This window comes from Parasteatoda tepidariorum, chromosome 1 (genome assembly GCF_043381705.1).
Source record: "Parasteatoda tepidariorum isolate YZ-2023 chromosome 1, CAS_Ptep_4.0, whole genome shotgun sequence".
NCBI lineage: Eukaryota > Metazoa > Arthropoda > Arachnida > Araneae > Theridiidae > Parasteatoda > Parasteatoda tepidariorum.
This window is the reverse complement of record NC_092204.1, coordinates 1,870,666-1,887,740: the sequence shown is the minus strand read 5'-3', so window position 1 is coordinate 1,887,740 and position 17,075 is coordinate 1,870,666. Positions and strand designations below refer to the sequence as shown.

General features: G+C 28.9%; 1 protein-coding gene across 4 annotated transcripts in view; it reads left to right on the top strand.

The window, feature by feature from the left end:
• Positions 1-17,075, top strand: part of LOC107453078 (receptor mediated endocytosis 8) — a 124,237-nt gene that overhangs the window by 21,913 nt on the left and 85,249 nt on the right. For 2 of the 4 annotated variants that reach the window (XM_043054082.2, XM_071180383.1), the window contains 6 exons: positions 312-368; positions 1,093-1,290; positions 10,665-10,760; positions 10,846-10,971; positions 12,875-12,904; positions 15,423-15,551. In XM_043054082.2, the coding sequence (XP_042910016.2) occupies positions 312-368; positions 1,093-1,290; positions 10,665-10,760; positions 10,846-10,971; positions 12,875-12,904; positions 15,423-15,551 (636 nt within the window). The remainder of the gene's footprint in view (positions 1-311; positions 369-1,092; positions 1,291-10,664; positions 10,761-10,845; positions 10,972-12,874; positions 12,905-15,422; positions 15,552-17,075) is intronic. The other 2 variants (XM_071180348.1, XM_071180409.1) reach the window with 1 other exon arrangement.

Sequence of the window (17,075 nt, the reverse complement as noted above, 5' to 3'; positions counted from 1 at the left end):
AAAAAAATATAATATATTTTGTGAGTTTTTTAAAAAAAATTTTATTAAAAATTATTGTTATGACTATAAGAATGGTTTTTCTCTCAATAATCAGCTGTTTTTCAAATCTTTTTATTTTTATTTTATTTACTTTTCAACACTATGGACTCGTTTCAAAGTCATTTTATAATAATTTAGGGGATCATTATCCCTATGGTTATTAAAGCTTTGGTTTTAAAATTGGTTTTACAACAATTAACAATTATTAAAATTACTCTAGTCTTAAAGATATCTAAAATTTTGCTTACTTAAAAATTATACTTTTATTTCAGCATACTTCTTTGGCTATAGTGAAAGGTGCTGGATTGCTGATGAAAGCTATAATTGAGGTATGAAAGTCTCTAGCGGTTGATTCAAGGACAACTTTTCTGTATCTTGTTCATTAATGTAGGGATATTTTTAAGGTTTTTTTTATTAAATATGGTAGAATATTAAATAGGTTCTTGATTTCTTTTCTTTTTTTTAATAATTTCTTTAACTTAATAATTTCATAGCTATTATTCTATCTGATCAAATTTTATTTCATTCAATTAAGTGTAAAAAAATACATCGGAAAGTATTGCATGCTCAGATAGGCCCAGGATAGCAATAAAATTTGTAAACATAAGATACACATCAAATGTACTTGAGATGTTTAATTGGCTTGTGGATAGTCTTATTCACTGCAGTAATAAAGTGCATAGTAAACAATATCACTCTTGTTTAGATAGTCTTGGAATGTAATATGTACAAAAAGTACAAATTTGTACTTTTTGTACATATTACATTCCTCCCCCTTCAATCACACCATTTTCATTAAAAAAAAGAGGGAATTATACAGAAACAAGTAGATGAGCTTTCGGATATCATTTACAAATTTGTACTTTCTGTATATGTAACTTCTGAACTGTCGATCCAGTCGTCTCGAGATTGGTCTCATTCAATTTATAAAGGCAAAATACATCACATGGAATGCAATTTTTCCATATTCCAAATTTAGTGCCTTTTTTTTACGAAATACTATTGAACAAAGTTTAAGTTGTGAATTTATTATTTTTATAATATTGTTTTTAGGAAGGTGATGCAGAAATATCGGCTAAAATGCAAGATTTGTCATTGGCTGAAGGAGCGTTACCTCGCCATCTACATATTGCTATGTTTACTAATAGCACAGACACGCGGCTACTAACAATGCAACAGCTTTCGCGCCATTTAGTCGGATTGTGGGTAACTGGCCACCCCACAGCCATTGGATTATTAAAAAGAATATTAGTAAGCATTCATTTGTTTATAAAGTAATTTACAGCATTTTTATCATAATTTAGCTTTTAATGTAGGGAATGACCACCCTTCAATGTAAATTTGATTAATCTTGAAGTTATTGGATTGGAAGGAAGGAATTTTTTTTTTTTTTTAGTGTGAAACTCAATTTTTTCTATACAAAAATGAACTTAATTCTGTCAAATATCTTTCACAATGTTTGTCTGTCCATTTCGCTATCAGGGATGTGATTCTTCCGCGGATCCGCTGATTTCCGCTTTTTTCAGATTTTTCCATATATTCCGCTCTTTTTTCATAAATTTCCGCGCGGATAAAATTTTTAGCCAGTAAATGATATTTAGTTGAAATTTTTTTTCTTCCACGGAGCGAAAGTATTGAAGCCCCCAATAAACCTTTCTTCACATGTCAATCTGCTGGCTGGGGTAAAAGTGGTTGACCTTGGTAAAACAATGCCGTCTCCTACTCCACAACTCTCTTATCTTTTCAGGAATGAAAGACTCTTTAAAATATCTGACCATGTTCCAAAAACTTTAGGGGAGTCGAACGAACGATATAGTCGAACTTGCGACTTGTTGCCTTGACAACCGCGACTTCCGCTATAGATTGGAAAAAAGAAAAAAAGTCCTAAGCGGTTTCGTTTCGGCCGCTGATATTTGATTTCTTTTGATTGGCTGATTTACAGAATTTTAAATATTAGGAACTGGGCCAGAATCTGCTAAAATTGCGATTCTTATTTAGATGATTTTTATGTAAATCATCGATTTTTGTATTTAACTGATTTAAAAGTTACTTGTTGAGATTCGTTTTTACACGATTTAAAAATCATTACTCGCAATTCCCATTCACACAATTTAAAAATTCAATATCGCGATTTGTATTTAAGCGTTTTTAAAACCCAATATCACGATATGTATTTAAACGTTTTTAAAACCCAATATCGCGATTCATATTCCCGCTAGTTTAAAATCCAATGTCACGATTTGTATTCATATATATTTTTAGATTTCAATATTGCGACTCGTTATCATGCGGTTGTAATGTCAAACATCGATTTTCGTATTTATACGCGGTTTAAACATTACTCAGTGCGATAAGTATTCACGGACTCTAAAAATTATGCATCGTGATTCTTATTTACGCGATTTAAAAATTCAATACCGCGATTTTTATTTTCGTGCTTTTAAAATCCAATATCGTGATTCTTATTCACGTGATTTTAAAATTCAATATCGTGATTCTTATTCACGCTATTGTAAAATTGAACATCGCGATTCTTATTTACGCGATTTTAAAATCAAACATTGTGGTTCTTATTCAAGCGATTTTAAAATCCAACATCGCTATTCTTATTCACCCTAATTTAAAATCGAACATCGCGATTCTTATTCACGCAATCTTCAAATCCAACATCGCGATTTTAAAATCCGATATCGCCTTATTCACGCGATTTTCAAATCCGGCATCGCGATTCTTTTTCACGCGATTTTAAAATCAAGCATGACGATTCTTATTAACGCGATTTTGAAATCCAACATCGCGATTCTTAATCTAAGGCCTCTAAAAATTGTGTACGAAATGAACTTTCTTGTCCTATCAACAGTCTACAGATCAGTCATGTTAATAAAAGACCATCGAAAAAACAAAGAACTCATGACAAAGTCCATAAAGGTCCTTTGACCATTAAAGAAATGTTTTTTTAAAATGATGTGATACATAAAATCGTGCTTATGCATAATTACTCAAAGTTATCTAAATTATTAAAAAAAATTTATTTTAATCAAGATTTTGTTTAAGAACATAATTACCATTTATTTATATTTATTTGAATAGATAATAATCTAATCATTATCAGATTGGCTATTGAATTCATATAATTTTTTCTTTTGCATGTTCAATGCTGCAGTTATAAACTTCCTCTTTTTTGTGTTTTTGTCAATCACATCCCTGCGTTATGTTATCTTCTATTATAACCTTTTTCCATTTTTCTGGCAACTTCAAGATAATGTAGTGTGTCTACCACTACAAAATTACAATTCTAAATCACTAGTATATTAGACATGTTAACTTTATTCTATGTACCTCTTCATAGATGAAGGTTGACATTGTCTATAATTTCTCACCCCACAATCCTATGCTTCAACGAAATTCTGGTTTTTATCAGCAAAAAATTCAAATAAGGGTGATTTGATGTCATTGCTGAAATTTGTATGATTTTTGTTATCTTAGCAATAAATTATTATACAAAACTGTTGATGCCAGGTCAGGGCTATATGGAGGATGTAACATCATTTCTCAACCAGTTATTTTTTTCGTGTTGATTATGTTTGCAGTGAAACACGATCCCTCAAATAGACTCACTTTTACACTATTGGATTATCATTTATTTAAACATGGTGCATAGCATTTCTGAAAGTGGTTAAAGGTGCTTATTTTCCAGGGTTCCTACATGGTCAGGAAAACCTGAAAAAGTCAGGCTATTCTAAAATTAAGCTAAAAAGTCAGGATTATTCTTACATATTCATAAAATCAGGAAAAAGTCAGGATTTTTCTTACTTATTCATAAAGTTAGGAAAATAAAAAAAACTATAGTTCATTCAAAGACTGACAGGCAAAAATAAAGTTTCAAGGAAAAATTCTGTAATTCAAAATATGTAATTTCCTCATAATAACATTCCTCTTTCCCTGGTAGAACCTGTCCTGTTAGCAATTTTCCTCCTGTTTATCCAATGATAAGGAATTTTTGATAGGGTTGCTTGGTTTATTGCTCTTTGTGTGAATAACTGGTTTACAGACAATAGTAGCTGAAACAACAGCTGAAAAATCAAAAAAGGAATTTTTACTGTTTTGTGATGCTGCCAAAAAAAAAGAGCAAAAGAGTTTCTTAGAGTTTAATCCACAGCAAAAGATATTAGATAATTTTTTTTGAAGTATTTGCAGGGAGAAAAAAAAAAGTGAAAATTTGTGGGAGGTTATAAAAAATTTTCTTATCCTCTCTCATGGTAACGCAACAGTTGAAGGGGGGTTTTCAATCAATAAAAGCTTATTGGTTGAAAACCTCAATGAAGACTCTATTATTTCACAAAGGCGTGTGTATGATTATGTTTCGTTTATAAATGGACTAAAAAACATTTACATTAATGAAAAAATGCTAGATGCTGTAAAAGGATCTAGAACAAGAAAGATGGAGACATGCATTAGAAGCCAAAAAAAAAAAATAAATAAATCATAAAGAATGAAAAAGCTGAAATTTCTAGAAAACTAATAAAAGAAAAGATAGATGATTTGAAATTTAGAAAATCTAAATTGGTGAAAACTGCTGCAACAGAACTGGATGTTCTTGATTCAGAAATTGTCAAACAACAAAATATGTTGAGAAATATTATATAACATAGGAACCCCTGAGTTTCTCCTGAAGCTTACAGTATTACAGAAATAAATTTAAAAATACTGAGAAAAAAAAAGACATTTTTGATTTTATTTTTCTCACAAGTTGCATAATTTTTCTATCTGAATTTTTATTTGTATATAATTAACTTTTTTTGACTTTTTCCCCCTTTTTTATTTCAATATTATCTTTTAAAAGAAAAGTCAGTTTTAAGTGAAATTGTGATTTTTAAAAATTAATACAGTGCACTCCCGATTATCCGAGTTAATCACCGGGACAGGGAGCACGGAGAATCGAAAAATACGGATAATCCGAAAACTCTTTTAATTACAGAAAAAATCAATATCAGTACAAAAAATTTGAAAATTACTGACATTTGCATGCTGTATAACATCAAACTAGGAATTTTCATTTTAAAAAATTGTGTAATGCGTCTTCGTCATATGTTTTACGAACTGCAGTAATGTCACCGTAATCAAATCCTCCCATATAATCTAATAAAATTTCCACAGAGCAGCAGAAATAGAAATTGTATTTCCCTCATTTACTACATCTTCTGCATCAGTTACTATAATCACTATTTGATTTAACAACATAACGATGTCTTCATCTGTCAAATACTGGAAGTCAGGCTCACATGCATAACTTTGAAACCAATCTTCAAAATTTTCTTCGTTAAGAATTTCGAAACCTCAGATTTCTTTTGCTTGTTCGAGAATACTGTTATCTTATTTTTCTTGAACATCTGAAGAAGATTGCTCATCAAGCGATATTATCTTTCTCCTAGATCGTGATAAAGTAGACGATTTTACCTTTGACCATGCTGCTGATATTCGATATACTTCAATCCACTGACAAATATTGCTTCCAAAAATTTGGTAGTGTTATAACTTCATGAATAAAAATTTTTGTTAATCTTTAAAATGTTTATCTTTATATTTTTCGTGTGACTCCGGAATGAGCACGGATAATCCGCAAACCAGATTATCCGTGCACGAATAATCGAGAGTGTACTGTATTTTAATGTAACAAATGTTCTAGTATGTTTTAAGAGTGAATATTATCTAAGGATACTGATACATATCTCGCAGATTTGATTAACCCTTTATATCCTGACGACACTCATGCATTTGGTTCTTCTTAACATTAAATAAAATAATATTTCCATAATCCAACAGATTTTCTTGATCTTTTTATTCAAATAGTTTTCGTATCTAACTACAAAAACACACTAAAAGTTTAATCTAATCATGATTATTAAAAATATGTTCCACAAGTTTTCTGAAAATATAATTTGGGATGTAAAGTGCTATTACGCAATTCCACTTTAATATATAAGTGTTTATCCTATTCAATCTATAATACTTATGACTAAGTAGCATATTATTACTAATTGAAACTGCAATGTTAAATGTTTTGTTGGAGTGGGAAACGGCGGGTCAGGAATTTTACTGTAAAAGATCAGGAAAAACCTGCAAAAGTCAGGATATTGTTTTCTCAAAATAGTGTAGGAACCCTGTTTTCGTTTTCTGAAAGCCCTTAAAGGTGCTTTTTTCATTGGGTGTTTTAAATTGTGGTTAATTTTCCCTTTCTGAAAATTATATTTTGTTTCGTTACCATGTCGATTTTCGCTGCGTATTATGCAAAAGTGTGGTTTTCACATTGTTCTATTCATCATTTTCACAATTCATTCATTCACAATCCATTTTGGTGTACCGTTTGTCCGTAACGTATGATTGCGCCAATCATGTTACGTGTTTGATGAAATACTTGGGAGTCCGCCTATGCATCTACTGAGCTATATTCGATGAGATTCTTCCACTCTCATGTGCAACTCTGCTGTATTTTGCAAGATATTCTCAATGTCAGGCTTCATTTTCTACCCTCTAAAATCTAATCGAAAAATCTCTGGATCTTTTTATGGTGGCTTAATCTAATCAAGAACAGAGTTCTTTGTCAGAAACTAGTTATTTTATCATGAGCATGCCAAGTTATTTGCATTTTGTAGTGCTTAAAAATATTTTTTGAGTGCTTCAAAAGTACTTTAAAGGTGCTTATTTTTTGTTGCAAGATTTGACTATGCACCCTGTTAAAAATTTATGAAACTTTTAAAATCCTAAAAATTTTAGTAGCAATGATTACAACAAATTGTTCTTGGTTGAGTTTTTTTTTCTGATAAAGACCCTATGAGGGGTGGATCATGAGGTTGTCAAAAGAAATTTATTATAGTTTTTTTCTTCAATTAGTGTACTTCTAATGCTGATTGACTGATTCAATTCTTAACACGTTTGAAACAAAATTTCGGGCATTCAAAAGCCTGAATCTTGCAATCTAAATAACCAATTTGTTTGATTTTTTTTCCATACTGTATGGTAGAAATACTTATTAAAATCAACTCATAAAAGGCAATTTTAAGTGACCCTACATAAAATGTGATCCACAGTTACCAATTTTGTCTAGGAGAATTTTTTTGAAAATATGTAAAAATTTATTTCTTGTCTGGCTACAGAACAGGGAATTTTATCAATTGGGAATGTCTGGTAGTTAAAGTACCGTTGAAGTCGGGGGAGATTGAGGTACCTAAAATCTGGTATTTTTTCCAAAAATATTGAGCTTGCAATCATTTTTTTAAAGCAGTTGTTTATTTTTGAACCTTAATAGCAAGCGGTTTTTAATATATTTTATATATAAGAATAATGCATGATAAAAAACATTTACAAACAAATTTAAGACGTTGGTTATCAAAATCACTGAAATTCAATAGAATCAATTACCAAAAAAACAAGGAATTATCAGATATTTTTTTAAAATTTTTTTTTTTTTTAATATTTGAGACCAGCCTGGTTTAGCTTATTATGCACACTAAATAAATTGTATTTTTAATTATGTATTTTAAATGTGTTTTTAATTATATATAGTTATTATCCATTTTTAACTTCAATAATATGTCATTTCTCTTGACTTGTGATTTGTCTTTATTTTAATTCTGGAAATATATTAAATGTCATTGATTTACATACATAAGCTTGCAACCTAAAAATTACAGCTACAGAAAAAAAATATTTCAAAAATATCTTTTTGAATTTAATTGAAACGTTAACATGTAATTTTTAAGCTAAAATTTATTGTTTACTTAGATTAAATATGTGATTTTAAACAGAAACTTACCAACCATATAGCTTTTTTATTCAAAATGAATTCTTTTATCTGTACTTAATTTATTTGTTTAAAGACTATTTAAAACAAGGTTGTTATAATATTACCCAACCTGGAAAAACGTAAGTGAGTTTTTTTCTTATTTGCATTTTATTAATAACTTATCAGGTCTAGATATTAAATTTTTAATGGATAAAATACAAATTACAAACATTTAAATATTTGCTACTACTTCTACTACTCTTCAACTACTACTTCCATGTTTTTTGCTTTAAAACTTTAACTTTTTTTAAGGTGTTTTCAAAAAAATTTGAGATACTAATTCACAATATATTGAAACTAATGATATAATAAGATACAACATATAATATTTTAGAAATCACAATTCAATGTTCCTGTTCTCATGTACTACTTGTTGAAATACTAGAGCTTATTCTAAAAGCATAGGACACAATAATACTATTGGAAAAGTATTACACTGATACATTTTTCATGTTAAAAATCAATTTGAATTTTTTTTTATTTCATTTAAATTAAAATAAATAGCTTGAATTCTGCACTTGAACATTTAGTGGTTATGATTTTCACAATTCTGAAAACAGAATAGGTAAATCCTGCAAAGGTAATTTGATCCTATTAAAATATTATGAATTAAAAATATTGATATTATCCTTTAAAAATATTATTGCTCACTTATCAATGTAAATGACATTGATAATAAAATATGTTAATATTTATGTTTATTAATGTCTTAATGAAATAATGGCATTTATTAATACAGCAAGACTTACTCTAAAACTATAAAGAATAAAAAATCAAGAAAAACTAAAGTTTAAAAATAAAAAAAAACTAACCCTGAAAAACCCATGGGTTGGCTTTCTTATTTAAAAAAAAAAACTGGATTTTTTGCAGTTCTGATTTAAAATGAGTTGATATTTAAGTTTATTTTTAACTTTATGTAATTGAAGCTTATGATAACTGAATTTATGTTGTAATATTTTATAGTTGTGTACATTAATTAGGAATACTAAGTCTTAACATAAGTGATAAGTATTAATTAATTATAAATATTTAATAGCATGCTTTTGTTGACTTCATTCTAAATTATGTTGCAATCAAACTAAAATTTATAGCTTTTAGTTTGTGAAAAACGTTATTTTTTCAAAAAATAAAAAAACTAAATTAAATACTTAGTAAAAAAACTTTTTAATGTCTTACAACGATGCAACTTTGGTGATTAAAATCAAAATCTTTCCATAGAATGCTAATTGGACAGCAGTTTCTCATACGAAAACATGTTCAAATGTTTCACGCTAATAATTATAATATAAAAACTCAATTATTTAGAAATTCATCATAAGGTAAAGAAGAATTATGTATGCAGGAAGACCAGTGTCGCAGTTTTGGATCTAAAATAAATTACCTGAATAGATTTTTATGCTTCAATTTCAGGTAAAAATTTTTTAGTATAATCGCTAGTTTAAAGACTGCAAACTGTTTTTGCAGAAAATAATATTAGAAACTAAAATATATTGGTTTAAACCATATTCAGATAAAGAAAAATAAATAATAATTTACATGCTCACTTGAATAAGTTTATTTGCTTAGTAAATAACAATTAAAATATTGTAATTGTATTTAAATGTAAGCATTGAATTTTCAATTAAGTTTATAAATCCCAGATATTTTACATCCCCCATGGCAGAATCACAGTGACATTGTCGCAGAATGTTAGTTTCTTGCGGAAAGAATTTTCTTTTAGGAAGTAAAGAATTTTGGTTTGCTTTTTTGCAGAAATTTTTTATCTCTAAAATTATATTTAAAGGATGCTTTTTTCGCACATAGGAGGGAAAAGAAATGTTCGTGATCTTTCTATTCTTATTTGAGAGGAATGAAAAATATAGAATAATGAAGTAAAAAAATTCTTTTCTGCTGAAATATTGAAAGATTTTTTCTCTCCAGAAATCATTCTTTGACACTATCATTTTGCTCTGATATTCTCGTTATTCCATGAGGTATTTCAATGATTTCTAAGACAGTTATTGCTACAAATTTTTGCTTTTTTTTTTAAAAAATCTTGATGTCTTTTGTTGCTCACTTATTTATATTTTCGTGAATTTTTGAAATATACCAATATTATTATGGCATGTGAAATTCTAATTGCGGATTCAAGAAATCATTCTTTGACCCTCCCGTTTTGCCGCAAAATTCTCTTTAATCCTCGCTGTTCAGTGTTAAAGAGATTATTGTGTTACAGCACCCAGTGGAGGGAGAAAAATTCGTGTAACGAGAAGGCGTTGTGCCTATGTGAGAGTTTTGTGTAATGAGTGAAGAGATTTCAAAAATAAAGTAATGTTGTTCTAGGGTTCCGATTATCCTTGTGTTGTGGATATTTTATGAACTAGCCAATAAACTCTTGCAGTATATTTAATTCGCATGATTTTGTCGCTGATCTTCTTATCCGTAGTCACTGCTACGGATTACATGATTTTTCTTTTTTTCCCCCCAGGTTCTGATGATTTACAAAAGTGTTTTCTTGTTCAGTAAACTGTGAGAATCTCTCCCATGATATTAGAATAAAAAAATATTACATATTCATATAAAAATTAAATACAATTTTATTTTATTCAAATAGTTTTTTTTTGTTTGTTGTTAAGCACAACGTTTTTGTAACTTTAAATTTAATTAGTAACTTCTATTATTAGAAGCATCTTTTAGAAAGATATTAGTGCTAGAGAGATTTGTTGCAGAAAGCCCGAAAAATTCTGCCACAGGGTTTACATCCATAACTGTACCTTTTTAAAATCTTGTTTTTTTTCCCCAGCCTGCTGGATTACTCTCTTATTTGGATTCTGCAGAAAAGGTTCCATTCAAATCAACTGACTATATAAACATCAGAGATAATTTGCAAATAGCTAATGCAAGTATTTTTTATTTGATTTTTTTCCATATCAATTTAAACAATAATAACATTTTAAGATATCTCATTGAAATACATTTTATAGGATCAAAGCCAAAACGAGAAGAAAAATATTCCACAAACTTTGCAAGAGTTGGAAAAAATAATCGAAAAACAATTACAGTTTGTATTAGAACATTGGCGAACAAAAATGGGCTTGCCAAAAAAGGAGGTACTCATTTTTTTCCTGGTTCTTTTAATTTATCCTCTTCACCACTGAAGTATAACGGAATATAGCAAAAAAGTATTTTATAGTTCTGAATTTCTATTTTACTCCCATTAGTCCAAATAGGACAAACAACATATGAATCATATCTGCCAGGGGCCAATAATTTTAGGTATAGTTTGTCTACGGTAAGAACTCCTCCCGCTACAAAATCTGAGGCCGCCTGCTGCTATGGAAACAAGAATAGTGCATTTCAGGGAGGGTAGCTTCTATTCACTCTAGGGCTTACACGATGGACCGAAGAAAAACTTTCTTTCACCGACCTGAGCCGAAACCTGTCCTAAACAATAAACCCTTCTTAAAATAGGTGTACCTCTTTACTTTAGCCTCCGCCACGGGTCCAGACAAATGTCATGGGGAGTTTTGATGATCTACGCACATGTGTTGACCGCAGGAAGTAAAAGAATACAATATTTTAAATTAAACCTTAAGTGAAAACAAACATGTATGCTCTTATAGTATTTTAATACAATAATGAATAGATTAAATAATTCTTTTTTTAAAAGTTTTATCTAAGTACAATGCATAATAAATCAGTTTCATTTTAATTATGCAAACTACACGAAATAAATATTAAATATTTTTTTTAAACGCTGGCACTGAATTTATCGTTCTTCAGCATGAAAGGCGCTGGAAGTGTTGCTCATTTTGAGTTGCCCAGCCAGCACTTTGTGATCAAAGAGGCAAGAAATATTACCACACTACCGCAGATACCCGCTCGTAGGGTGGGCCACATTCATGCATCACATACAACTGAAAAGAATACACAACGAGAAACATCCATGCCCTGAGTGGGATTCGAACCTGCAGCCAGACACGCTAACCACTTATACTCCTGGCTGGCAAATAAATAGTGAAAAGAATTTTAACATTAATTATAAAAAAAATATTTTATTCTTGTGGTAAAATATCAAAATTATGGAGAAAAAAAACACAATACTATATGTATGTACCTTAATGTAAGACAATTAAAATGCACATAATATTACTAAATAGAAATAAAATTATAATGTTATGATATTTCACATGACTACTACCCTGTTATAAATTTTGTCATACATACCAACCTGCATGTTCATGATTGTATTATTATGTAAATATAAATTTAAAACTTCATACAGATTACAGAATAACAAAGTCCAGAGAAAAATATTGTTTTCAAAGTAAATAAATTATATAATGTTTAAAAATACTTAAATTTTCGAGTACGCAGATTTAGCGTCAATTTTCTCTGATTACTTCTGTTTATATGAAATTCTACCCAAATAACTTGCATGCTCTGCATCTATTGGAATCTTCAGAAAGCTTAAACATCCACAAATCTTTCAACTACGGTAAAGCTATATATTTTCTTAAAGCGTGTTTATAGAAGTTAATATCCATACATGTGGACCTTTGCTTTACTGTTTAATTTCAATAATGTCAAATCCCAGCAAAGGCTGGTCAACACGAATTATGCATCTGGCTTGCACCGAAAACAGTGCTGACGTGAAATATTTTCAGTGGTAGATGGATAATGGGCTAGAGCCTCTTGCCATCAAGCTAACCGTGGGAGGTTTTCTTCTCTATGTAATGCAAATGCGGGATAGTTCCATCAAAAATTCCTCCACCAAGGCAAATTTCTCCTAATACTTGATCCAGGAGTTCCCTTGTCTTCCGAATTGGATACAAAATTACAAGGCTACGGAGTTGAGCATTAGTAACCATGAACCCAAAAAATTGGGTCTGCTGTTTAACGACTGTTGTAAAATAAAATAGTGACTGTTTAGTTTTATGTAATAATGTGTTATTTTAACAGAAATATTTGAAATTATGAATGTTAAAATGAGTTTATTTTTACTTTTTCAAGCTGAATATTGGAACATCTTGTGTTCCAGAGGTGAGAACTTTTCATTAACTCTCATACAATCTGGGTAATTGGTTCTCCACTGTATTACATTTTGTCTACAACTATTACTATTCCATAATTTCGAGATTTACAGTTTTTCAGAATTTTCATAATTTGTTTGAAAGGAGTTTTTTTCCCCTTATCTACGAAAACTCATGAAATTTTATTGCTTGCAATTAAGATACTTTATTTTTTATTCTTTAACAGGGTGCGTAGTGTTTTTAAAAAGTGCTTAAAGGTACTTATTTTTGATTTATGTTTTTAAAAAGCCCTTAAAGGTGCTTTTTTTTATTCGCGGTTTGTAGAAAGTGCTTAATTTTCCATCTTTTAGAAAGAGATTTTTTATTTGCCGTATCGATTGTCGTTCTATATTACAAAAAATGTGTGATTTTCACAATTTTCTCTGCAATATTTATCAGAAACTTGTTCTTTTATCATGATCATGTAAAGTTTTTGAAAAGGTTTATAAATTTTATTGATTTTATGTTTATAAATTAAGAACTGTAAGCAATAGGAATTTTTTTTTATTACTACGCAGATCCTAATTATGATTTATTTATTTATTTTTTTGGAAAGGGATTAAAAATACTTTTTGAGTATTTAAAAAGTATTTAAAAGATGCTTATTTTTTGTTGAAAAAATCTGACTATGCACCCTGTTTGAACAATTCTCAAAATAACAAATAAAAAAACAAAAAGGATTTGATAGAATCAGGAAATAACAAAAGCGAATAAATCTCATTTTTCTCCCATCCAACAAGATATTCTTAAACTTTATCTTCTCTCGTTGTAGAAAAAATAAATATAAATTAAACTGAAATGCAGCGAGTAAAAATTTTGATTCGTTCGAATGCAAGATGGTAATGAGTTCTAATTTAACCAAAAACTGGAACATTGATTCCAAATAATCAGTTTCATTTTATAATAACCCTAGCAACAATTTTTACATTGACCTCAGTTGGGCTCTAAATTGGCTCAATATGGATCCCATAAGAGCATGCAACAACATGTCTAGATTTTTCTAATATTGATCCTAGGATGACTTACAATATTGCAACATGATTCATTTCTATCTAGGATCAATATTGAAAGCCATTCTAGGACCAATATTAGAAAATATAGGCACCCCAAAATTGGTTGTATATTCAGGGTATCCTCGCGCCTGGAAAGTCATGGAAAGTCATGAATTTCGGTATTGAACAGAATTTGTCATGAAATGTCATAATTTTAACTATTTTTTTAAAAAAAATTATGAAAAGTCATGGATTTAGGTTGTTGAAAAATCTAATTTTTGAAGTGGAATTTACCCCCCTCCTCCAATTTCATGGTGTTTTGAATATCTGAATTTGTAACAAAATCCCCACTCACAGTCATATTTGATTGAAATATAAAATGTTTTTATCGTGTTCTTTAAAAATTATGGTGTTCTTTCAAAAATTGAAAGAAAAAACATCATTTCTAGAGCGAATTATCTTTTAAACTTCTATGATTTCAGATTTTTTGCTATTTATTTTTATTTTATTTTTTTTATCAATTTAAAATTTTAGTTGAAGCAAGTCAGTCAGTGGCGATTTTTTTAAAATCCGAAATGAGAACAGAAAAATCAGGAGTATTCCTTTCCGATGAACAAGAAAAGTATCTTTAGAATGTAATTCTGCAGAAAAAAAGAAAAAATATATATTTGCTTTTGTATTTTTTTTCCAGCTATTTTATTGCTTCAACTCTTTCTTTACTCTGTTTTTTAAATTTAAAATCTGTAAATATGAAGATGTAGAGTATAACAGTTTTGGTTATACCTGTCATTTCAATAAATGTTGTTATAATGCTTTTTTAAATTTATTGTAGTTTTTGTCGGAGAAAATAGTAACTTCGTTAAGTCATGAAAAAATCTTGGAATTAGTCATGGAAAGTCGTGAAAAGTCATAAATTTGAAAATCTAAAGTGTAGCAGATACCCTGTATATTTTTGTGTACCCTGTATTGTATTTTTTAAAATTTAGTACCTTTATATAAGTGTTACTTTTCAGTAAATTCATAGATAATTGTATTAATATAATATATATAGAATTAGGTTGCATATACACCTTAAAAGTGAGCTAATTTGAATTTCATAAATATTAACTACTTACATACTTCTAATAGCTAGTTTTGCACCTCTGTTTATTAATTAGTTCAACTATTGTAGCTTACATAACTGTTTCATAACCTTTTGGAAAGTTCTGATGTTTTATTATGTGTATTCTTAAAATGTTGTGTAGGGTATCACTGTCTATTTTTTTTAAAAAAATTATACTTTTCCTAAAATTGTTTGCAACTGCAATTTAATTCAGAAACATTTTGATTTAAAATTTTGGTTAATAAGTTTTTAACTTTTCAAGATCTATGTTTAAAAATGTAGCCATAATATTTCATTAGAAAATTTTTGTCAAGAATTTATTTTCCTCTGCGTATCTTTTATTCTTACTAAAGTAAATAAAAGAGTATGAGTTGACATTTATTACTTTAATTTAGGATAGAATTCAGCGGCCTATCGTTCTAAGAAAAAGACGGGAGAGAGTAAAAAATGAAGCTAACTGGCAAATGTTTTATCATCAATTTAATCAAGATCATATAAAACCTGATTTAATATGGAATTATAAAGTAAGATAATTTATATTTTTATGCATCATTATAATGTATCATATTATCAGTGTTAGTAAACGGGCTCTTCTGAGTTAGTGATGCCTCACTTATAGCTCTTTCAGACTGTACAATATCATTAAGCTTATAGATTATTCCTTACAAGTCTCATATTTTGTTTTGTCTTATAATTCATTCTAAATATAAGTTGACTAATCAGATAAAATTTATTTAAATTTTCATACATCTCTATTAAAAATATAAATATTTTTGCAGTACCAAGTCCCATATCTGAATGTCCATTTAACAAAAGGGTCTATTTTCCGGACACTTTTTAATGATAAAAACAAATAATTCTCTTCTTTTTTCTTTTTTTTCTCAAAAAAAACTTTTTTCTACGTTTGTGATCTGTTAAAAAAAAGTATGAATGGAGAAATCATCCGCTTTTTATGATTCTTACTCAAATTCAGATTTTTGTTTGATTTTGATCCGAATTCTGCTAAAATATGATTAAAAAAATTTTCCAATATGGAAACAAGGAATATCTTTAGTTTTATGATTTCAGAAGCATTTCTTTACAGCGTGAAAAAAAGACACATTTTTCTCTTGTTTTGCATAAAATGATTACTACTGCCAAATGCACTTAGTTTAAGAATGTGCATAGCTCTTTCATTTTGTAAATATTGTAGATTTAAGTAGGAATTGTTATTACAAGAGTGTGTCAGAAAGTTATTATTTAAAAGCGCAATTTGAAATGCGCAGATCGTAATAGTATTAGTATACCAAAAAAGAAATAGACATATTGAACACTATATGAAGATCCTAAACTGCTGAAAATGCAATCAACAAAACCACATAAAGAATAAAATCATCACAAATCTAGTGCCTCAAGAAATTTCTTCAAATGCGTGATTTAGGAATCTCATTACAAAACCATATAGTATTTTAAAAAAATCAAGTTATTTAAAAATCCATGTCAATAATGAAAATGCCATCGGTGAAAGTACGTGGTTTTACTGGTAAAATCTCAATAATCCAGTCCACTTTAAAATTGATTTTAAAAATGTGCCATTTGAAATTTCTTGTGTGTGATAATGTAGCATTAAAAAATCTATAAAAATTCTGATGCAATAACTGACAGAAATGCAATCCTCAATCCTTGTGTAAAGGTGAATCACGCAAAAAAGTGATTATTTAAACGTGCGATTTGAAGCTTGCAGAACACGATAACATCATTGAGATTTTAATAACCATGTAAAAATCAGATGTAAAAATTATGAAGAAAACTATGCAAATTCACGATAGAATCATTGCTAATCGGGTGGATCGAGAAATAATTACATAAAATGCTTGATTCAGAATTCGGAGCATGTTTTAATGACTTATTAAAAAAATATTGAGATTTAAAAAACTAGGTGGAAATCTGCAACAATAGCTGCTAAAATTGTGATAGGGGAACCACTCGATGTATATGTTGTTGATTGAAATTGATGTTGCATTTTGATATTTTTTTTTAATACTTAATTGAAAGCTTATTATGAAGTG